At 32.5% G+C, this 25,778-nt stretch overlaps 2 protein-coding genes across 3 annotated transcripts in view; one reads left to right on the forward strand and one right to left on the reverse strand.

Annotated features, from left to right (window-relative positions):
* Nucleotides 1–21,509, reverse strand: part of Ets65A (DNA-binding protein D-ETS-3) — an 81,760-nt gene extending 60,251 nt beyond the window's left edge. The window contains exons 1-3 of one of the 2 annotated variants that reach the window (XM_069047362.1): nt 21,236–21,509; nt 20,709–20,922; nt 20,508–20,652 (exon numbers count right to left, since the gene is read on the reverse strand). In XM_069047362.1, coding sequence (XP_068903463.1) covers nt 20,508–20,652; nt 20,709–20,922; nt 21,236–21,240 — 364 coding nt within the window. In that variant the 5' untranslated portion in view covers nt 21,241–21,509. The remainder of the gene's footprint in view (nt 1–20,507; nt 20,653–20,708; nt 20,923–21,235) is intronic. The other variant, XM_069047371.1, reaches the window with a different exon arrangement.
* LOC138130727 (uncharacterized) lies at nt 1,173–3,885 on the forward strand. The gene is made up of 4 exons (XM_069047353.1): nt 1,173–2,419; nt 2,472–2,679; nt 2,734–3,092; nt 3,153–3,885. Exons 1-4 carry the CDS (start codon nt 2,201–2,203, stop codon nt 3,639–3,641), a joined length of 1,275 nt encoding a protein of 424 aa, XP_068903454.1. The 5' UTR covers nt 1,173–2,200; the 3' UTR covers nt 3,642–3,885.
* Nucleotides 21,510–25,778: the final 4,269 nt, after the last annotated feature.

The raw sequence follows: 25,778 nt of genomic DNA on the forward strand, positions 1-25,778 counted from the left end.
ATAATTTAAATTTATAATTAAAGGAGGCTATGACTTTAAAATTATATTGGCAACACCGCTGACCCCTGGATTTGAATTGTCAAAATGACTTTAAAATTCAATACAAAATATGAAACGGCGAGTTAACAGTTGTATCCAAGCCAGGTGTTTGATACAACTGTTAACTCGCAGTTTCATATTCCGTATTGAATTTTGAAGCGCCACTTTGACAAACCAAATCAAGATGTCAGTGGTGTTGACAATCTAATTTTGAAGTCATAGCCAACTTTATTATAAATTTAAATGATCTCACGGTACTTTCCATACACCCTAACCGTTACCTTTTGGTATTCAGATAAATATGGAAAAGGCTACTTTCTGTGATAGTTGTAGAATTAGCAAGTATATTAGATAACAAGATTGGAAAGCGAGTGATATCGTGCGAGTGAGAATCTTGCTGCACGAGGCGCCAATCGAGTGCGGATATCTCACGAGCAAACGACACTTTCCAGCGAGTTTTGTACACTATTTTTCCTACGATACTGAAAAAAGTCATTTATTGCAAAAATATTTATTTTTTAGAATCACTAAAATTAATGGTCATATTATTAATTTGAGAGTTTCAGATAACTCTCCAATGTAATTTATCAGTACATTTTCAGAAAAAGATGGTCTTATTCCTTTCTTGTTTCGCCAATCAATAAATTGCTGGTAGGAAAACTCGTACCTGTCCCTGGATTTAGGTGGTAATAGGTTGAAAGAATTATTTTTTGCGGCTTCAAGTACTTCTGGTGGTGTACATTCTATCGTTTTCTGCAAAGTCGATGACCGTTTGTAGCTCACAATTGCCTGAAATTTTTTGACGTTTCTCTTGCTTCTGAGCGTTCGTTTCAGATAAACAAAATAGCAACATACTTGATAAAAGTAAATTGTTACGTTATAACCGTGCGTTATTATAACGCACGGATTTTTGACAGATGAATGAAATTGTCAACTTTCATGCCTACTCGATTGTCTGAAATTGGTAGTGTCGTAGAAAAAATAGTATACTAAGTATCAAGAGCGGTAAGGACATCGAAGACAAAACTGTTTGAAAGAGGAACGCAGCGACGACTCCAATTATTGTCTGAGATCGATACAATGTCCTTAACGTTCGTGATGCTTATGACGTTTTTTGCGAGATTGAATAGTTATTACTAGGGCCCGGATTTTAGGCAAAATGGACTATTTTTATTTTTTAAGGCACATGTATGAAACTTGTCTATAAATGATTTCTGGCTTAATTAGAGTAATTAGAGCCATATTTGATTCTGCCTATTCGGCCTAAAATGCCCTTTAAATACCTATTTTACCTTTTAACTGCCTGAACATGCCTAAAATGACCAAAAATCAATTTCATTTTTGCGGTTTTTTCCCAATTTTCGAATTCTGGGAAGTTTACGGTATTGAAAATGTAAAAGTGGTACCTCAATAAAATTTACAATGCTTTATGATTTTAAAATTTAAGGAGATGTAATTACTGAAATGTACAAAGTGCAGTACAATACAGGAATTACTTTTTCGCTTTTACGGTTGGGACCATGATGTCAGCGGTAAATACTCCGACAATACCTAAGTACCACAAACCATTAGACTGGACTGGCATAAATTACAGAGTTTATCTGTTTGCCTCTGTTCGAAGGGGTGCAGGTATACGCGGTCTAATGTTTTCTGATACTTAGGTATTGTTAGAAGCTTTAACGTTTATAAAATGGTCCTTGCCATAAAAACGAAAATTAAAATCCCGAAGTGAAACAATAAGAGAAACCTTAAGGGTGTCATTTTCTAAAAATTTAAGAAATATAAAATTAACCATCTCCTCTGAAATTTGGTGGGAGACGTAAATATAAGCATTACAAATTTGTCATTTCTCGTTTACTTTATCTCCGTGCAGTGGTCGTGTTTCTTGTGAACCTGTTTAAAGTGAACATAATGCCGAAACAAAAAATTAGTTTACGCGAAAAAATATTACAGTGGACAAGCAAGAAAGATTTATATGAAATAAAATCAACCCGAGAAATGTTTTGTAAAGCTTGTGGTAAACTGGTAAGTTAAGCATAATTAAAAATATGTCATTTTATATTTTTTACTTATTTGAAAATTTTATTTTTTGTAGTTTATATGCGAAAAAAAATGTCACTTGCAACAGCATGAGCAAACGGCCATCCATAAAGAGAACATTATGACACCGCTTCGGCAAACGTTGCTGACACAGAACTTGGAGGAATCGGCAAATAGTACATTCAATATGGAACTTTGTAACGTCTTTTTAGCTGCCAATATACCATGGCACAAACTACAAAATCCTGCGTTTCAGAATTTTCTGACAAAATATTGTGGTAGAAAAATTCCGGATGAGTCTACTTTACGGAAAAATTATTTACCAAAATGCTACAAAGATGTATGAACATACTATCTTTTAATATTTAATTTAAAATTATTTTCACTTTTAGACTATTGACCGCATTCGGAATGAGCTGGATCCTTTTAACATATGGGTTTCAGTTGACGAAACAACAGATGCACTTGGGCGATATGTGGCGAATTGTCTGGTTGGGAAACTTTCAGAAGATGAACCTGGAAAATCTTATCTTTTGGCGTCTAAACAATTAGAAAGAACAAATCATGAGACAATAGCTAGATTCGTAAATCAATCTTTAGGTAAGGGTTTTTCACTTTTTTAAATTTATTTTGATTTAAAATTTCTATGCGTAGAAATCTTGTGGAGTACCAGAGTTGTTGCTGAAAAGTTTCTTTTGTTTGTAACGGATGGAGCACCATATATGATAAAATCTGGTAGACACCTTAAGGTGTTTTATCCAAAAATTGTGCATGTCACATGCTTAGCGCATGCTTTAAATCTAGTGGCTGAAAAAATTCGCTATCAATATGAAGATGTGGATAATTTAATTTCGAACGTGAAAAAAATTTTCGTTAAGGCACCTTTGAGAGTTGAAATGTACAAAGAAAAACTAAAAGAAATGCCACTGCCTCCACAGCCAATTTTAACACGATGGGGAACATGGCTTCAGGCTGCTATGTTTTACAGCGAACACTTTGATTCCATTAAAGAAGTAAGTATATAAAAGATAAGCAAATTAATTGATTGTTAAACTGTTTTTAACTACTCACAGGTTGTCATGTCCTTTGATGGAAGTTCTGCTGTTGCTATTCAAAAAGCACAGTCTATAATGAAGAAACCCGGAATAAAAAACCAATTAATTTATGTTCGCAGTAATTTTAAAATAATCTGCGAAAGTATTACTCAATTGGAAAAAAATGGGTTACCTTTAACCGATTCAATCAAAATTGTTGAAAACGTATTTACCTCCCTAAAAAAATCTCCAGGCCCTGTAGCAGCAGTAGCATTAAAAAAACTTGAAGATGTTACTGAAAAAAATCCTGGATACAAATTTCTTCTAGAATTGGCAAGAATTTTTAGAGGTGAAGATGTGCCGGAACATGACACCAAAATGGAAGAAATTTATTACAAATTTGCGCCCATTACCTCTTGCGAGGTAGAAAGAAGTTTTTCAAAATATAAGTCCATTTTGGTGGATAACCGACAATGTTTTAAAGTAGAAAATTTAGAGCAATATCTTGTATGCAATGTAAATACGTAACAATGTAAATAACTAACAAACTTGTAGTATTGTATATTAATTAATAAAAAATAATTAGTAAATATCTTGTTGTGTGTACCTACTTAAAACTTTAAAAACACATTTTTTAATTTAATTAACCACAACTTTAAGGACCTAGTATGGCTTATTTTCAGTTTTTAAGGGACTATTTGCAGTAGTTTAAGGGACTATTTTAGGCACCTATTTCCGACTTTTTAATTGCCTAAAATCCGGGCCCTAGTTATTACAAAACATTAATAGAATAGGCAATGCGGTATGTGTTACCCTTCACATCATGTTGCCATAATGTCGATTTTTGTATTGTGTTTCTATAGCAATCTGCAAACAGTTACCGCCATTGCAGTTTTTGTGTGCAAATATTGACGCCAGTCATGTTAATAAAGAAGCAGTAAAATGAGTGATCTTAATGATTTCGAAAACGAAGTAGATGTTGTAGAAATACTAAAAAGCTTAGAATGTGGGGCGCGTTCGGCTCTGATTCTTGAGAAATCCAGAGAACTTTAGGACTAGGAGTTAGGAGTCATTCGTTTCGTCTAAGTTCAGCTACATTGTTGTTAGCTAATAGCTAATAAAGGTGAAGACCTTCTTGGACTGAAAAGACACGGAGGCTGGAAGTCTTCATGTGTAGCTAAAGACTACATTGAAGATTGTGTCGAAAACAAGGTTCGATTTGCAAGAAAAATTCTTCATGGCGACACGAATAAAGAATTTTCGAAACCAACGACCTCAATGTGTACTCAAGAAGACAAGGAAAATTCGGGGTATGAACATTTTGATAATGCTAATATCGCGACAATTTCGCTAATGTTATTTAATTGCAGCGGCAAAGAAAGCCGACTACAAGAGCCTATAAGTTTCCAGAAAATGCTGACATGTTGTCTTCAACTTTTGTCTACATAAATTATTATAATATGTAATTGGTTAATTTTGAAAAAAATTACTTACCGGTCTAGAATGCCAAAATATTTTACTGTCGAGTTTATCGTTAGCAACTAGTAAACACAACATACTGTCTTGGAAACAGACGTTAAGAACTAATTTAATTTGGATGGATATTTTGATTAATTAACAGTTGCAATTTACAGTAGAAATTTTTATTTTTGGTTTGCCTATACAATACAATAACAAAAGAGACAGTAAAATCTTCAAATTTTAGTAAATATCGTTTATTATTAACATAAAAATATAGATTCTAAATTGATCCTAGAAAGTATTTTTTCTTCAAACGTCCGTAAAATATGACATTGCACCGCTGCATTGATAATGCTAAAGTGTCACTTCATTGTCATGGCATCTAACGAGCTGACCAGCGTCCATGAAGTTATTATCTCCGCTGAGGAGCGTCCGTGAAGTTATTATCTCCGCTGAGGGCGTCCGTGAAGTTATTATCTCCGCTGATGAGCGGCTGTAAAGTAAACTAGCTAAATCATTTGAAATTCCTACCTGGTTTCTTAACATGTCTTAAATAATTTTTGCTCCTCATAACATAATATACTATTATTTTTATACTAATTATTATTTAAACTTTTGTTAGTTCCAATTCTTGTGGTGCTTGAGTGTTTTCCATTTATTATTAATTTTAAAATAGTATATTATGTTATGACTTATGAGGAGCAAAAATGGAGTTTTATGTGCTGCGGCTGGTAGTTTGGCTGCCGAACGCAGTGAGGCAGACAAACCAGCCAAAGCACATAAAACCATTTTTGCTCTGAATAACATATACTATTTTTTGTTCAAACCTTCATAACAAATTATTTAAGAAATGTTAAGAAACCAGGTAGGAGATTGAGTAGACTGATAAATTAATATAGCTCGTTTTGCAAAGCGTCACTATGACTATGACTAGTATAAACAACGCTGTGAACAAAATGCGAAATAATTATCCGTCTGTCAACCCGTTTTAATTTGGATAGATTAGATTTTGTACGTTTTGCAGTAATGTACAAGTTTCTTGATTAAACCTTATTTATTCACTTCAGCTTTCAATATCTCACATTCAGACACGAATTTGTTACAGTTTGAGGTAGGAATTTCAAATGATTTAGCTAGTTTACTTCACAGCCGCTCATCAGCGGAGATAATAACTTCACGGACGCTGGTCAGCTCGTTAGATGCCATGACAATGAAGTGACACTTTAGCATTATCAATGCAGCAGTATAATGTCATAATTTACAGACGTTTGAAGAAAAACAATGTTACAAGCTGATTTGCTTATGACATAATGTGATGAGATGACGCATATTAAATATCACACTAACCTCACCAAATCACGTTAATGTTGAAAGATTCAATAAATGAGTGCTAGTAGAGTGTTTTATGAAAATTAATTGTTAATCGATAGGCCAGATCTAAGATTGGCAGGGAAAGATTATGATTATGTAGGTACAAATTTATGTTGACAGGATCCCCCCGAGGCAGGAGCATATGTTTCGAGCCATTTAACGAATTAGGGCATGATCCGCACATCATTATAAAGTATATCTCCCAAGCAAGGGGCGGTCGGCTTTCCCACGGGTGACTTGATGCCGATGCGTGCCAACAACCACTAAGCAAACAAAACGACCCTGTACAATACAATTAACGATTATTGAAAGTGAACAGCGGCAACGCAACGGCCCTTTCAATACGCCGTACAGTTCACGACTAAGTGTTAAGAGCAATTTTTCCAACAATTTGAAAAAGTCAAGCAAATCAATATAGGTTATGTGATCCGAGCGGGCGTTGTTCAAATTGATGCTTCCGGGGGCTAATTGACGTGTGCGAAGTGATTGATGTGCCGCTTCCTACCGCCATGTTGAATCAGAGAGCTTAATTGTACTCTCCGTTATCGCGGCCAACTCTGATTGTTTTCACATCAACCTCTCGAACATAGTACATCAAGCAGTCCCTATGATCTATGGCAGGCTTTTGTTTCACTGCACCACCGAGGCCTTGGATATTATCATCAAACCAAGTTCACAATGGACAAAATGTAAAAAAGAACCTCGTAAAATCGGCAATATCTGATTTACCTTTAAACGTGCATATTAATTTTGCCACAAAATGCAAAACCACAGAGTTAGCAATGACACGTGGACCTACCGCGTCACGTAATTGGAACGGATAGTCATTATTGCTACACCCTAAAAAATAATATTATTTTGATTGTATTTCTGTAGATTTTTCTGACCGAATTTGGAAAGCTACCCTACATTCGGCGAGATTGACGTGAGCAATAAATAATATGTGATATGGCACATCACTTAGACTCCCCAGGGGTGTCTTTTTAGACTCCTTTATCGACACCCCGACCGCCGCTTATCGCACCACCTACCGTCAAAAGAATGACTCGCAGAATTTACCCACCCGGAGTGTCTCCATCCCCCTTTATTTATTTTGGGAAAAGTTAAAATGCCATAATAGAGCACAAACGAAAAGTGCACCAATTAACCGTTTGTCACTTTGAATTATCATTATCACAGTTCCTTGTCGCCGGAAGTAGGAAGCTCGACATCAAGAAAATATCTGACACAATCTGCGAGAATTTTTCTTTTCTCTTTTATCTTGGTGGAATTGAGTAATTTTTCTGTTTTTAATTTTTTGCATTGTGAAATCGCGGTCGGTCTGTTCTTTTTATAGATTCGGTGGGATCTTGTCAGAGATAATTGATTTGAACTTATAAATGATAGTGCGGATATAAATATCAAGTATCGCTCGGTCTGCAGGGGGTTACGATGATGCTTTGCTTTGGGGGGTTGTTATATTGTGTTCGCCACGCCCTGGTGGTTAGCGGGTGCTACTAATTGATATATTGGCCTCGCTTACGCGTGCATTATTCACAAGTCACATTTTGTGCAGCCTGCGTGAGAAATATGTTTTATTATTTACTATCTCATTTTACATTGCAACTACAATTATTATTAAGTGATATTCCAAACATTTAAAATATAATCCCTTTAATTTTTAACATATTTATTTAGAAGTACTAATTAATACACTGATCAACACTAGAAAAGAACGCTGTTCTATATTTGATATTTTTTACGAGGGTGGTTCATTATTTATTGTTCCTGACATACACGTACAACCGTTGACGGACAAATGAACAACTATTCACCAATGAATGATCGTCTATTGACTGAAATATAATATGTGATATGTATTTGGCTAGTGTCTTTTTTGTGTTTTAGACTTAGCCAGCGAAGCTTCTTTTTTTCTAAACAGATAATACTCAATTTCGAGCAGGAACAAAATTCATAAAGTGTTGAATGAAGTATTAGACCAATGTGTACCTACATTTCAAATGATCTTGACTATTTAAATTTGTGCAACAAGCACAATGTCTAAGTGCTGGACACCTCGGAAGATACACAGGAAGACATTGGTTAAATCACAAGATGACAATCAACTATAGATGAGTCTCGGTGAAAATTATAGCAGAAATCGTGGGTTTTCTTACTTACACTAATTGTTAACACTACATGAGGAATACATTCGACAGTTAACAACAACAATTAATTTAATAATAAATATTACTCAAGATCTGCATACAGGGTGATTTACGAGGAATAATGAGCCCGACGGAATAGAAAATGCAACCCACAATACATTGCAACAAAAAGCCGGACATCGAAGCTGTAAATGTCCGGGTTTTTCTCCTGATGAATTGCGGGTTGCATTTTCTATTCCGTCGGGCTCATTATTCCTCGTAAATCACCCTGTATATTTCTTGAAATATTTATAATAGTAGATCAAGTTAAAATGTCAACTTATGAAATCACCATCATACAAATACGAGTATACTGTCAATATTTGAGTATTGCTATTCGTGTATTGCTACTTAATCGTGTGAGTTTTTTTGGAGTTCTTATAGAGCACTTTTGACCAATTATTTGCTGTGTGGGCAAAGTGTAAGAGGAAAGTATTTATGCTAAATAAATAAGTAAGTAAGCGATGCTATCCTCTTAATGCCCACTCTACAATAATTATGTATTTATATTCTAAACTTTAATTATGCACTTTATCACCATTATAAAGGTCTAATTAATTACAAGTACATACAGGATCGCTATTAAGTATGGCTACAATCAATTATTTTGAAAACCTTTTGTAGGATCTCCGTGAAACTTAGTAGACCCTTAGAAAGATTTAAATTCGATTTAAACGTATTTTTTTCAATTTTGTACCATCATTTGTTTTGGAGATTCAAGACTAAATTGTTTTTTAACGTACTTTAATAAAACAATTTAAAAAGCATAAACAGAAAATATTTCTTTTGTTCTACAAAATGAGCTCAAAGTGGTCAAAATTATTGTACACAAGTTTAATGTTGGTTAATGTGCAAGTGACAGATTGCTAATGACAGCATTATCAATGCTAACTTGGTTTTATTTTTTGAGAATTAAATTTTTGAAAATATCTTTTTCAGCTTTTAAAACAAATAAAGATATGCATGTAGCATATCATTGAATTCAGAAAAAGTTCCTTATTCAAAAACGTTAAATTTGACTCATCATCCTATTTAAAAAAATCAAGTTGGTCTTGTATATCAAAAACAAATGACGGTACAAAATTGAAAAAAAAAATGTTTAAACAGAATTTAAATCTTCCTAAGGGTATACCAAGTTTCACGGAGATCCTATAAAAGGATTTTTAAAATAATCAACTGTACACATATTTAATAGCGACCCTGTATGTGATTTGTAACCTACGAATATTCTGCTGCTTTAAAATTGGTACACTAAATTCGTGTCTCATCTTTATGAATCGTGTTGAGGAATTAATTATTATTTTTGGTTTATTTTCATGACTTTCATGATTCGTAATTTAGCTTTCCTGATATTGTTCCAACTCTTTTGTCAAAAAAACCAATTATCAACATTTTGAAGCATCTTCTGTTTTATGAGGATTATCTATCTTAAAATCAATTTCTTGTAGTTTAAGTTATTATAGCATTGTAAAACAAACTTCTAGAAGTAGATTATTTAAGTCCTCTTTTAGTATCATATTTTAATCGTGTACCATAATGATTCTGAAAATTTAAATGATGATTTGTCTATAAAATTTTGTCGGACACATGTTTTCATCTATTAATTTTGGCCAGTAATTAATAAAACAAAATAATAATGAGCAACTTTCTGCTTAGAAATAGTTATCCATGCAACATATGTATAGATTTTATTCACTAGGAAATATACACACACGAGCACAGCAAAAGACCTATATACACAAGTTGTATACATAATTTTTCTATTACTGTCAAAAAGATTGTACTATACATATATCACTATTTTTAGTGCGTAAGATATGTGTTTATTGTAACATTAAAAAATGTATATAGTGAAGTGCCATAGCGTGTTACTATTTCACTTTGGGCTTATATAAATATGTACATACATGCACCGAAATACGTAGATAAATCGTAAGAGTGCAGTAGCAATAATTAAAGTTGTCTCACCATCTTGGAGAAATTTTAGGTTTTTGTTTTGATGTTTATGTTGATCTTATTGTCTTAGAAAAAATACTGTATAGAACTCACGCATAAAGTGTTTTTTTTCACTCATGAGATTGCTTAACTTCCCATTTAAAAAACGTGCTTTTTATGCACTACGCTTCAAACAGTGAATTATAGTACCGAGCGATCATTTAAAAAATAAATCGAGTTTGCTTTGGGGCCTATGCTATTGCATGGGTTGCCATAGGTAACACGCCGACTCGATTTATTTTTTAATTGATCGCACCGTACATATGTACATACATATTAATTTTCTACTGGCATTGCGTAACTTAGGTAGTCAGCTAAAAGTCAAAAGCTCTTACAATGTTGAAGTGTGCAGATTAACAATTATTTTCAGAAAATGAGTATGGTAGTGTGAGTGATTGCTGTATTAAGTGTAAAATAAACATCCCCAAACTCTGATATCTTTTTTTTTCATCAAAGCAACCATGACAGTTGGTCTAGGGGAAATTATTTTTTAATTTAAAATTTAATTTTAAAATAGGCACAAAATAGCAAAAACATATTGTATTACACTCGTTTTATACGCACTTGTTTGTTTTATAGCACTCCTCCTTGCACTCGACGTGCTCTAAAAAACGCGTGTGACAAAATGGTGTCTTATAAAACATATATAACAAATTACTATTTTCTACATTGGGTCTATTTGAAAGCTATTACGACACGCATTTTGCATGCTCTAACAGAAATTTGCGTATCGAAACACACTAGTGCAATTTACTTTTTCAAATAAACGTCAAAACAAAACGAATTTTAATTTACAATATACAATACACAATATACAATTGTTGCAAACATTAAACGTGTCTTCGCGAGTTAGACTAATCCCTGGAAGATTGCTGTCCACAACATTTTGGTGAATATTCCTTTCACCGCCAAATATTGTGCTTTTATTCGTAGCGTCCAATGGCGCCATTTGAATCTTCCAAAAAATTACATTTTGTTGCCAACCACGACAAATTTCCTCAAATTTGAAAAACAGTTAATTTTCGATTAAAAATGGTTTAAATGGTGCAAAGTAGAAAAAATTGTTATCTAGTTTATAAGGCATTTTGTACAATCGGTTGCAAAAAAATCGAGTAGGTACATCAAATTTTCTATTGTTTAATTCACCCTTCTTGTTGTCAATTTTGATGTTACCGAAACAAGCAAAATGTCAAAACTTTTCATTTCTTACATCAGACATTCCTTGTGTCAGACATAACCTATTTGAAAAAGCATGCTATTAAAAGTCAGAAAAGCCTGATTTACATGTGTTAAAAGTAGGAAAAGTGATCTAGATTTTTATGATGTCCTCGATTTTTTTGCAGTCGACTGCAGCACTTACTCCTTTATGGCTCTCCTCGCAAGCTTGTCGTGCCCTAAACCCGTGCATGCTACAAAATGCTTCTTATAAGACTCGTATCATAAGAATAATATACTATTCTTGAAACATCTTGCAAATACAAATATGTACAATGTTCATATGTATAATTTTTTTATATGAAATAACAATTTCGTTCCTCATAATGAAAAACAATCTCAAAATGTCTTACTTGTCAGTTGTGCTAAGCTATCCGGGTATCGGTTAAGTTGTTTTGAAAATGTTATCGTAAAATTATTGGACTTGGATATCGTCAGCTTGGAAGGAATAAATTGGATTGCATGCCGCTGGGGTATTGGCAATAGAACGTAATACAATCGATAAACAGTAGACATTTTTATCCACTACAAGCAAGTATAAAATATTGTATACGAACATATATAAATGAAATCTGTACGTGACATGTGACATGTTAGAAAAATGTTTTTATTATTTTATGAACAAGTTTTTCTCGTAATTTGCGCTAATCAGTAATTTTAGTTATTGCAATTGATGTAGGATTGGTTTGCTAAATTTTTGTTCATTTAATGAAAATTGTACTTACATAAACTAGAAAGACACAATATGAAGATACTCCGACATCTTTTCGGTAAATTATACATTATGTAGGTACGTGATATTTCTCAAGTTGTTTTTGTTCCTACTAATCACATTACTCTAAAGATATATTTTTTTAATAAATATTCAACGATCAACAATTTATTACGATCGGTTGTCTAAAAGTCACCTGCTTCTTAATTTATTTTGCAAATAATAAACTAATTTATCAACTTATTTATACAGTCTCCATTATTTTGGAAGCCACGGTTTCCGCAAAGTCCTAAATATCTTGGAGGACTTCCGTTCCCGCCATCTTGGTCTTCGGCCAAATAAATCATTAATTTCAAAAGTGTGCACACTTTTATATTCCTCCCGAAGAACTTCACAATGTCTCCGTTTCTTTTATGTCCTGCTTTTTTGTTTCCTTTGAATTTATAATTCGGAGGGTCCCTTTATTTTCTTTCATGTATTGTTCTACGTTACTGTTTCTGAAGTAGATAAGTTTTTTTATTTTTTTAATTCGACCAATTTCCATTGTTTCCTTTGGGCGAATTATCATTCATCTTAATAAACGTGAAAGATTGCTACACTGTTTTCTTTTCAACGAAACAAATTCGGGAACATATCACGATGGCTACGGAACTATAAATATTATGTGCAAAAAGGAGAAATTGAACGAGTTGTAAGTGTAAAGAAGGAAGAACGTACGCGTCCAATACGGTTGAGGCAGGGGTTGCTATGGAGACGCAGCTTCACGCTACTGTACCATCTTACGTTCAGGATACAAGGATATGTACCAATTGCGATACTGATTTCAGTCACATAATCAGTCCTGATAATCTTGATTTAAAAGTTTAAAAGAATACATTATAATTTTACTCTTAATTTTTTTTCGCGCAATCGTGTTGTTATAGCTAAAGTTGCCTCAAGTTGCAAAAAACCACTGTGCCTTTGCAATAGCAATTTTATGACATTAGTCATTTGAAATTACTTTAAAACTGTACTCCTATGGAAAATATTCAACCCAAACTATGATTTTCTGGTCCCTTTATGCCTTTATTTGGTTCAAAAATATTGAAAAATGCTGTTGCAAATGACGAGTGTTTTTTTTTGCAACTTAAGTCAACTTTAGGCACTTACAATTATTGTTGATGACACAATCTGAAAGTTGAACTTAACAACCCTAATGCTGTAAGTAAATAACGACACCAATACCTACTCAGCTAAGTCATTAATGCCATTAATATCTTCAAAATATTCCTGTTAAAAAAATAACTTCGAAGCCATTTTTTTTTTCGTAGAAGCGATTGTGCGAAAAACGTTTTGGGATATACGGTTAGTTAGGGCCATAATAGAATCTCTGATTCTGTTATAATATAATGCACTTCCTAACCTTATATTCCAATATAATACAGTATCGGTAAGCAAATATCAATGTTTAAAATTATTTCTAACGCAATATCCTAACAGCATTTGAAAATCAATTCAAAATATGACCACGTATTTCTTGAGCAGCAAAGCACAATGTCAGCTGTGTTTTTCAGTTATGCTAATAATGCTAGTAAAATTAATTTGGCAGATATAAAGGGTTGGTAACTCTGATAACTAAACGAACAATTGGAAGTTTTGAATTTAAAGTGTGGTGAAGTGCAGTAAGTAAATGTTCCTGAACCCGGTATCGAAAGTAACTCCTTTTCGAAACCCGTTTGAGTGTTATACTGACTGTGTTAAAGGTGCAAAATAGAAAATAGTAATTTATTATACAAGTTTTTGAAGACACCATTTTGTCGCACGCATTTTTTAGAGCACGACGACCGCAGCGAGGAGTGCTATAAAGCAAACAAGTGCGACAAAATGGCTTAAAAGCGAGTGTAATACAATATTTCTTCTATTTTGCCCCTATTTTAAATAATGTTAGGAAAATTAATTTGGCAAATGTAAAGGGTTGGTAACACTGGTAACTAGATGAACAATTATTGCAAGTTTTGAATTTAAAATGTCGTGAAGTGCAGCGATCACGTAGCAACTCTGAGTCACTGCCAACATTAAAAATTTAACTAAATGTTCCTGAAATGGCGATCGAAAAGAATTCCTTTTCGAAACCCGTTTGAGTGTTAAAAATGACTGTGTTAAAGGTGCAAAATAGAAAAATATTATTTATAAGTCAATGTTAGCCTGGGGGATTGTAACACGTCCTGCAAACCAAAAGAACCAATGAAGATATCTCAACAAAATAGTATATAAAAGAACAAGTTTTATAAGGGTTGATTAGGCGCACTCGTCCCAGGTGTAGATCTATGGGACGAGTGCGCCAATGCCCTTATAAAACGAGTTTTTTATGTTATTTTTTCGAATTTGCACCCTTGTTTTAATTTTAAAAAATTAAATTTTTTAAAATTAAATTCGCAAATTCTAGGGATTTTTGTATTAATTTTAAGCGATGAATGTTTAATAACAAATTCCCAAGTAAAACATTTAAAAAATATTAATTCTGTAACAACTAGAGATGTAGATATTTTAGAAGTTCAATACAATGGTAGATATAAAAAATTTAAAGCAAAGCCAGTGGCTGTATTTATGGATTTAAATGCTCCTCATTTATTCATTCAGAAAATTCTCTCATCAAAGAATATACTTGTAAACTCGTGATATGACTAATAATGGATGACCTGACTCGTGAAACCAGAGCAGCACCGTTTCACTTGTAAACATCATTGGCGATAATCACACCATTTGTTAAATCATATCAGAAAAAATAGATTTCAACACTTTTTGACAGATTCAGTATAATTTCGTCAGAGTAAATCAGATCTAATTGTTATTTATTGTACAAGATTAATAAAAATAAAATGTACACTGGTATTTTCGTTATTTTTAGGAGTAGAGATGTGAATGTTTGCACAGCCGCAGAACTTCATGAAGTACATCTTTTAGAGTTTGTACACCCAGCCAACTGACTAGGCTAGTTCTCGATATTTTACTTCGAATTGGAGATATCGAAAAAAGTTATAGGAAAAAGTTTTCATGATACAATTTTAACCTGTTTTTTTCGTTTGTTGTTGAGAACAAGATTTCAAAATGCATTGAAGCTTGACACATGAGATCAAAATAAATTTTACACATTTTTTTCTAATAACTAATTATTGTTCCTATTCGCGAAGCCTATTGGCTATGTTTAGAGCTTATTAGTGTGTTGGGGCCCTCACAAAATGCACCTAATGAAGTTATACTGCTATGAAAAAATTCAAATATTTACTCTTGAAATGAACGAAAATGTGATTTTATGTCATTTAATAAGAAAAAAAAAACATCATAAATACAACACGGTTAAATAACTGGTTTTTAAAAATGTTAACAGAACATTTTGTTGCCTATAATATACAGTGTCGAAATTACTTATGGAATAAATTCAGTAATTGCAAAACTAATGACATTTGCCGAAAACGCTGAAACAGGTCAATTTTAGTTTTTAATAATGCTTATTTTAAGTTACTTCACTTGTTCATGACATTTTTGAGCTATGACGTCATCACCAATTTTTTTAAACGACAACCCCCACTTTTTTCTTCTCTTTCTGATAGTCCTTCCTACTACCTAAACGATGAATGAAAAAAATTGGTATGTTACATAACAATTTTTTTGAGAAAATAACAAATTTTACTTCAAAAATTTAATTTAATTTTTAATGTACTTATTTTTTTTTCGATGTGGTTATTTAAAATCGAGGGTTTACTTTAATAGACTAAACAATTTAGAAGATTTACAACAGAGAATTTGCGCTGAAATGGAACAAATCAGCCCTGACATTATTGTACAGTGCCAAAAGTTGGCGGGGGGTAATTTCAACATTTGCGTTACATTTTATTGTTAACCTTAGATGTTTGTTTCTTTCTGTTTAAGGTCAATTAAAATTTTTACATTAAAAAATAAATTAAATTTTTGAAGTAAAATTGATCATTTTCTCAAAAAAATTGTTATCTAAGGTACCAACTTTTTTCATTAATCGTTTAGGTAGTAGTAAGGTCTACCAGAAAAAGAAGAAAAAAGTCAGTGTTGTCATTTAAAAAAAATAGTGATGACGTCATAGCTCAAAAATGGATGACGTCATGAACAAGTGAAGCAACTTAAAATAAGCACCATGAGAAATAAAAAGCGACCTGTTTCAGTTTTGAAATTACTGAATTTATTCCATAAGTGGTTTCCACACTGTATAGTTGTTTACGAACCGAGTGCGAGAAGATATTTTTCGAGCATGACTGCATTATTTGAGGCACGAGCGACGAAAGAGCGAATGTATTGAATACGTCTTCGCGCATCGAAGTTTGATTTGTCGTGTACCCTGTGAATAGATGGTCCATGCCATGCTTGCTAAAGTGTCAATCGAATTAATGGCGATTAATTGTCACTTTTCAACATCTAAATTGGAGCAATGGCGTCTAGTAAACCAGATTTTATTATTATTAAGTCAAATTATTTTAGAATGCTCAAAAAGGCGAATGCTTTTTGGATGATTTTCAACCATTACCTAGTGGGCAAAATCTACGTTAGCGGTTGACTGTTGGAGTCGCGAAATGTCATTTTGAAAGTAGTGAGTTTTTAAGTTTTTATTTTGTATTAATTCAATATAATAATGAAAATCAAAAAAATTCCTTTTCGAGAGGATTTCCCTTGCCAGGTGCCAATCAACGTGGAAACGCTGCAAGCATTCGGGGCACTTTTCCAGTTTCCGCATTATTATCGGAAATTTTTGTATTGTAAAACAAAAATATTATGTACTTCATGCATTACCTAATAGATCAATATATCATATAATAATTAATAAACCAAATAACATACGAGGGGTCGTTTTTATATTCCCGGACTAGGCATGAAATAAAAAGATTAGAACAGCAACAAAAATGTATTTTTGAATATAGGATTTTTGCTTTTGAATACAAGTATTACATCGTTTCAATAACATTTTTAATCCATTATAAAAATATTAATTGGGTTTGTCTGCAAAATGCCTTTCAACAGCCGCTCTAAGTTCGTCATCCACCCTCAGTTTTGTTCCCCTTAAGGTTTTTTTGAGATTTGGAAACGGCAAATAGTCAAGGGACTAGATCTCGACTATAAGGCTGATGGTCAATTTTTACGAAATCACATTCAGCAATGGCAGCTTTTGAAAATCTTGACTTCAGGACTGGTGCATTGTCGCGGAGTAACGGGACACCTTGCGTCAGTTTTCCGCGCCTTTTCACTTTAATAGAATCTCTGAAGCGATGCATTAAGTTTGCATAATACTCTCCTGTTACCGTACTACCCTTATCCAGATAATCAATCATTAAAATTCCTTGCCAATCACAAAAAACAGTTGCCTGGCAGAGATCATCATCCAGTGATTTTTGACCATACTTAAACAACTTTGACCATTCGCAATTAGTCGATTTGGAAGAACAATCATCCCCGTAAACGGCCAATATTTCTTCACGCATAATTTTTGGAGCTTTTCCTTGTTTTGTTTGAAATTTTATAACTGTTCGATATTCAAGTTTGTTCATTTTGATACGCGACAACACAAACTGACAGATATTAGAACTAATACTGCTGCAATTATTCTCGAAATTGTCAAACACACTACTAAGGCATACGTGATTAAAAACCATTGTAATGAAAAATTACATTAAAATTGGAAATGGCCTAGTCCGGGAATATAAAAACGACCCTTCGTAAATGTGTACTAGACTGACTGGAGCAATATTCTTGTATCAAGCTAGATTCTGTATTTTATATCAATAATTACATATCTATCTACCTATCTGTGTATGTATCATGTAACCTATGATATGAATTTACACGATCTAATTCATGATCTGCATGTCCGTTTTATGAAATGGATGATTTTGTGGGTGTAAAAGATACACGCAACAGATTTGATAAGATTCTTACTCACACCCGAAACCTATAATTTTTGAGACAAACGTATCATTTTGATTATCGAAAGTTGGTCAAAACGTGTTATTGATTTGATTACTAACTAGATTTTCCACTGCAATCCAAAAATATAATAGATACAAATATTACTTTTTTGCCCACAGAATGCGGTCCTTAAATCTTTCAAAAAGAATATGTTTGCGGACTATTCAACATCTAACGCATGTTAAATTAGAATCTCTAGAATATTGAAACAGTATTATATTATTTCAGTATTTGGTGTATGTATTTATTATACCGGTTCTGATTATTAATTTAATTGTTTAATTACTCAAAATACTGTCATCAAAGCAATTAAATATACATAATTATCAGTTAAGAAGTTAGCATAAAAATAAGACTCAACTTTTCAGCTAGCTAAACAATAGCTATTTATGTAACCAGTTAGGAAATGCGTTATTTTGTGTAACGAGTGGAATATTTGCGGGACGAGCGCAGCGAGATCCCGCAAAATCACACGAGTTACACAAAATTGCATTTCCTAATGTGTTACATACAAGATTTTTTCTAATTTTGACAAAAAAAAAGTTTCTTCAAACGTTAAACGAAGTAATAAATTTCATTAATAATAAATTATTATCGTGTTAAAATATCAAGTAGGTAAGTAGGCACGGTTATTTTGCTTAAAAACAAAAAATATAACAGTGTCAAATTGATGATACAATAAATTTTTCCTAACCAGTTAGGAAAGATTTTACTTTTCGTAACCAGTTACGAAAAGTGTGACGTTTCCAAACGTCAATTAATTTTGAAAAGTGTCACTTTATATGTCAAAATTAGAAAAATTAATATTAGTTTTGAAATGACGTCAATTTAACAGAAATTGTAGTTCCGTGAAGTTTAGTTTGCCAGTAGTAGAAAACAAAACTGTAATGAAGAGTTTATTTTCTGTGGGAGACAAAAATAACATAAATTGTCAAAATGTAAATATGTATACAGACCTGTAGAGGTTCTTAGTTTAACTTATTAAATTGGCTTTGCAAAATATATACAGGGTTATTCACGAGAGACTTCCGATGAAAATTTCGTTATATGCAACCCAAAATAAAATAAACCCCTAGAACTTGATATTTTGTTTAATTCGAAATAAGTTAGCAATCCAAGTAGCTTGGCGAATACGATCAATTATGACACTTTCTTTTTATTGAGGTTATGAGCAAAAGTTAATGTAAATGTGAAAACTGACATGACAGACAATAAGGGCCAGCAATCATTGATTTAAGAATTACTTTTTATAAATTTAGAAAGCTAGAAACAATTGGAAATTGTAGTTTCGGTTGCATATAATGAAATTTTCATCGGAAGTCTCTCGTGAATAACCCTGTATTTTGAAAGCGCAATGTTTCCGTCAATGTGGGTGACGTAGAATCTATGAACATCCTTGCCCATGCAAAAGATCTTTCATTAATTATTTTAATAGATTCTCCATCTATGATAATCGTAACTATTTTCAATTCCTTCTGGAACTTTTTTATTTCTCCATCCTATAGCATTTCCAAAAATATGGGTCCTGCATACATGTACTGCTGTATTTATTTATTGTAGCCATAGTTGCACACAGTGAAATTAATCCTCCAACTGAACTCGGCCAGAAGTAACAATTGTCTTTAAAAACCCAGCGGGACTGATTAATTTTTTTGGTTTGTGGAAAATCGCGAAAAAATTCAAAAGTCCCACTGTTAAAGAGTTTGTGAATATGATAGCATATCATTTTTACTGCTATATTGCTTAAATTTGGAAGAAAACAAGAATATCACTTATTACTAGATAAATATTTTTTATGGAAAATGGACACTATGACATTGTTTCTGTCTCTTTATTTTGTTTACTTTTATTTGTATATGATACACATTTTTGTAATCGTCTTAAAAAAAATTGACAACAAATTATTTTATTTCTAAATTGTAGGGTACTACCATCCTCATTAAAGAATAATTTTAAGTAATTGCCCAGTATGCACGTAGTCTGTTAGTCCGTGCAACACAAGTTTAGACAGGCAATTCAAACGTAGGACGTTTGAAAAGTGTTAAGAAATATACCGGGTGGATTTCAAAACGAGTAAATGCCTACACAGAAAAATATTCAAGAAAATTATTTTTATTTATTTAAATACATAGTTATTAATATTTATATTGTTGTTCATTCCATAGAAAAAAAAATTATTTGTACTTTAACTTGAAAACGGAATTATTAATATGAACGAATGAATTTTCCTAGTATGTGATACTTTTAACAAAAAAATGTAATAATAGTTTAAGTGGTCCAACAGAAAATCCAAGTTTATTACTTAAGTGATGATTTCTTTTAAAAAAAATATTAAACATGTTTTTCACTAAATAATATTCATCGCATTAATAGTTATTAATTTACTGTTGTCTCCTAAACAACTGTGTAGAAATTTCTTTGGAAAAATAAACCACTCATACTGTAGCCAAAATGCTATAAAAATATTAAATACTGTTAAAAGCTTACCTTGACTTATTCTCTTCGTATCGTTATCGCTGCTTTCCCGTATTCTACTATTATCTTGTAAGTTTTCTTGAGATCTGCCTGTACTAGACACACCACTGTACAAATCGCTGAAGGCGCTCCCCGTCCCTAAGAAGCCACTCCTGTCCTAAAAAAAGAACGATTATATAACACAGTAATGCAAAAAAAAACCTTGCTGAATACCTGCAAAGCTGCCTTGGCTTTTTCAACACTCTGTTTGAGTTGCTCGAATGTGCTGGGATTACAAAATCTATAAGCAGGCCAATCGGCCGCTGTCCCGAATTCTTCAGTCTTTATTCCTAGCGGGCACGTACTTCCTGAGCTTCGTTTTAATTCTAAAGCTCCTTGGTAGGAGCAAGAGCTTTCGTACATTTTGCGACGAAGAGGGCACTTTTTTCTGAAAGCACAAAGAAAACCACGTAATTAAGCCACTTCCTCGCATTTACCACCAATTCACAATTAATAATTTCACACATATATTTTACTGCTCGTGCTCGACAATAATTTCTCATTAATGTTATAATTAGATTTTACGCGTTTAATTCTAAAGAAAGAATGTAATGTGTTATCACCGACACGCAACCAACACCATCCCTTCAATTTAAAAATAATTCAATGTAGTGGAATGAGGAGAGAAAAGTGATTGTTAATTCAAGGAAAAAGTGCATAATTTCCAACAGCCATTCTCATGAGTACAAAACAAATCTTACCTCATTTTGGGCTGGGAGAGATAACAGCTTTACTAACAATTGTATTCTAAAATTGTGGCACACTCGTAAAGTTTTGTGAACGATTAGAGCACACGAACTGGAATCTTGTGACCATTTATTTAAATTTAATAAATAAATGGTAATCACCGACTTCTTGATCTGTTATCAGAGGTTTTATCAGTAAATTTAAGTCGAGCCACGCGAGTTTGTCGCGGCCAACACGATTGTTCGTTTCCGTTTCAATTAGGCAACAGGAAGAGCTCCCTCATCTCATTATGCAGTGTTTTACAAAATTTATTTTTAGACATCTAAAACATTATAACAATGTTAATGTTTATTAACGCATTTCTGATAAAGTGCAACAACATCCTGCCACGACTGTCACACCGAGTTAGGAGATTTCTTGAACTCGCAAATGCTACGCAAATTCTCATTTGCGAAATTTCTACGAACTGTTTTGCCTTCAATTTTCAAAAAAAAAAAAAAATTTATTTTACTAATACTATTTACACTTGTGGTTTGCAACATATTAATTTAAAATTTGGAAAACAATAAAATTTATGATGTTACTTAGTCACACCGGAAATCTCATTAAGCGACACATTTTACTTAAGGGTAGGGTTTACCTGATGAAAATTTCCGAATTCGTGTAGTTTGGGTTGCAATATTTGAAATGAATCAACCGGCTCTTCAGTTCGCCTACTTTTACCTGAAATATCTAGGTACCTGCCAGAACCAGCCGGAGGCGTAGTCCGTAGTTCATAATCCTCAAACGTCATTACTAAGCTTTTAGATATTTTCGTCTCCCAAACCAACCAAAGTGTTCAAATGTGAATTTAGTGGTAAAATCCTACGTACAATCGCGGCCATCCAAAAGTGAACGATAGCTTGCGAAAATTTCCGTATTTTTCGTTAGATTAAATCAGGCTGTATTCATTGGCGTTCGTGCAGCAGGCGTTACTATTTTAATAATAAAAAGTTGTAATAAATAATTTTTAATAAAATTGAGACTGAGAAGTAATTAATACATTATTAAAGTGAAAGTAAACTTTAGTAAAGAAACCTTTTCAACACCTATTCGTATTGGCCTCTCAAGCCTGTTTTCTTGCCAACGCCTCTTTATATTGAAGATGCAAGTCTTACTGCAATGTAATTCTCTGGCCACAGCAGCCAAAGACCAATTTGCTTCTGGCTTTGCAATAGCCCTAGCTGTCTGAATCGGAGTGAGATGTGGCATTTAAAAAAAATAGTTTCAATAATTTTTTTATCGCTAGTGTCAAACTTTGACATTTTAGGACGTCTATGATTTAAAGTAAAAATCAAACTATAAAAAAAATCGTTCACTTTTGGATGGCCGCGATAGTACATATTAGCCGTTCACGATTGTTTTAAACATGCAGCAGGCCAGGATATTTTTTTGTTAGATTGGCGTCAGGTCCTGTCATATGACGTTTCGTTTTTAAATATTCGCAGTGTTGTCAGTTTCGTCATTAATTTAGTTTATAATAATAATTTACCCAGAACCAGAACTGCCCTACAAATATGAATGTTTAATTTCAATTAAAATGTTACGTAAAAGACCTTTTCATGCACAAAAAACACTCTCTTCGCGCACTTAATATAAAAATAACTATTCATTGAGACAGTCAAGAATAAATGTTGTTGTTATCTATTATTTATAGCAATGCAATATAAATTCAAATAAAACAATTGCTACATAAAAAATACTATGTTCAAAAAATAGAAATTACGCCAAAACGGCTGAAAATACGCATACATAATGTTAATAAAAGTGGTCTTGCAATTAAATTTTACAGAAAAACAGAATCTATAAAAATACCACTTTCCTCAGTTCTTAGTAGTGTCAATTGTCCGAAGGCTGTGAGAGCACACCCTTCGCTCTCTTGCATAAATTACAGGTAAAATGTTTTCTTTCTACCTAGCCGAAATATACCTACTTATTTTAGGAATCGCCACTTGGCCTGAAGGTAAAGAATAATTTCTGGTTGCCTGCATTCCAATTTTTTCTTCGGTGTAAATGAACGAAATTCCTTCACATTTTTGTCGTTTTTTTCAGATATGTGATTTTTTTGGAAAAACGGTGATGGCACCAACCGCTTTAAAATTCAATTTCCGAGGGCCCCATACTTTTTTTTAATTAATTTCGAATTAGGTTTTAGTGTTACAGCTTCCTGCATAGTCCTCAAATTGCAATTTATTTTATTGTTATTTATAACGAAATCGAAAAAAGAAAAGTATGGGGCCCTAGAGGAAAGACGTATCTTTCAGATAAAAAAAGGACCTTGCCTTCATCTGTTGTGGTTTTAAAGATATGGATGTTTAAAAACCACCGTTTTTCGACCATTTCAAATCAGGTAAACCCCACCCTTAAGAGAGATTTATAGATTTCAGTTGTTCAAAATAAGTATGTCAAACGATCAAGAAATTGTGATGCATTTCCTTTAATCCCTTATATTTTCTAAAAATAAAGGGCCAGTTTACAGAAGCGAAATTAAGTTAATCGTAATCAAATGCGAGATTAATTGAACACGTGATCAGATTGAACCAAACGAAATTTAATTCCAATTAAATATTTAATTCGCTTTCTGTAAACTGGCCCTTAGACATTAAATTATTGAGATCTGTTGAGATATCGTAAAATAGTTTTTGATAATATTATTCAACGAAGATGTATTTCTAATCTAAAAGACAAAATATCGGGTGTTCATTTAAATATATCCTCCAAGTTGGCGTTGAAGAGTTGATTGTGAACGCACCACTCGTCAGTGTACAAAGTGAAAACACAAACAACGCAAAAAGTGAGGTGAGATTTTTAAACAGGTGATTCGTGATCTGCAATCCTTGGTGTGTTCACAATCAACTCTTCAAAGCCTACTTTGAGGATAAATTTAAATGAACACCCGATACAATCAAAATGTAAAATTAGAACACTGAGTCAAACATTATAAATGGCGACAATTTGGGAAAACACATCACACCGTTTATGGAAGATGAAAATTATAACAAAATGTTTTGGAGGTATTGTTATTATTGTTATTATTGTCATGGGTTGTGATTCAGAGCTCACCGTACTGAAGATTAATTTGATTCAGAATGCTTTTACTCATTTTAGAAAAATATCTATTAAAAAATTCTGTTAAATCCAATTAAATTGTAGACTTATTCTCTTAACCACAATTGTCAACAGAAATTTTAGATGGTGACTTGGTTCTTATCATATGTATTTAAAATCTTAAAATAAAAACAAAATATTTATAACTGGAATAACTTTAAACATATTTAAGAAATATTTAAAAATAAGTAAACATACCAAGAACATTTCATGTTAGAATATTCATACAAAAAATAAATACAAAGAAGAAATCACTTCAAGATTAAATACTCAATAAGAATAGATAAGAAAAATAGGTAAAAAATGCTGTGGTTGTACTTAAAAAAACAAACACTGTCCTTCGCAAATTGGGACAACGTTAATTGCTTTTGCTAGTAATTCATTGATAATAATTTTTATAAAACCCCAATTTCTAATTTGGTAATAATAACATAGTAATGCTATTTTTAAATTTTATCATGAAAGTTCTACTGTTACGATAGTAATTTGGAGGTACATTTTACTATTAGTGTTTATTTATAATTATTTTGAATTTCTTTAAAAATCAATTTTGTGCGTGTCTCAAATAAATGAGAATTTCAATATTTAAATTTATATTGTAGGTATATCTATTTCCTGGCATACAGATAAAAAGTTATTTTTTGTATCCTATAAATTTATGGGTGGAAACATACAAAAAAATTTAATGGTCTATGGAGAATATTCTCTTTGATAGGTATGAATATGAGTGTTGTTGCAGTAAGATAGAGATGACGGAGTTTGTGGTTTATCCATAATGTCCGGCCCCATAGACTATATTTCAACTTTTTATCAGTTCCGGGCGGCGACAAAGCCGTTGTCATCATAAACTACCGTCGGCACCTTTACGTACTGCTATATTATTCTTATCTATACCTTACAAAATCGTCCACCGCTTTTATTACTGCAGTCATTTTAGACAATATCTAAAACATGAAGTCTAAATAATAAAATCCGGAATTTAGATAAAAGTCTAATCTAAATTTAATTTAAAAAATTTGAAAAGTACCCCTTATGTAAGCTGATTTAGCAGACCATATTCCATTTCCCAACTTTCAACAAAAACAACACAGTATTTTTTTTCTTTATCTTATTTAATAACAAAAAATATCTCATTTCAAAAGCTCTGACACAAGATAGATTAATTAAGATGACTTTTAACAAACCAATAGTAATTTATTATACGAGTTTTATAAGACACCATTTTGTCGCACGCGTTTTTTAGAGCACGAGGAGCGCAGCAACGAATGTTATAAACCAAACAAGTGCGACAAAATGACTTATAAATAAAACGAGTATAATACAACATTTTTTCTATTTTGTCCCTTAAATTTAAAAAAGTTCAAAACATAATGCTAGGAAAATTATATTTGGCAAATATAAGAGTTGGTA

This window comes from Tenebrio molitor, chromosome 1 (genome assembly GCF_963966145.1).
Source record: "Tenebrio molitor chromosome 1, icTenMoli1.1, whole genome shotgun sequence".
NCBI lineage: Eukaryota > Metazoa > Arthropoda > Insecta > Coleoptera > Tenebrionidae > Tenebrio > Tenebrio molitor.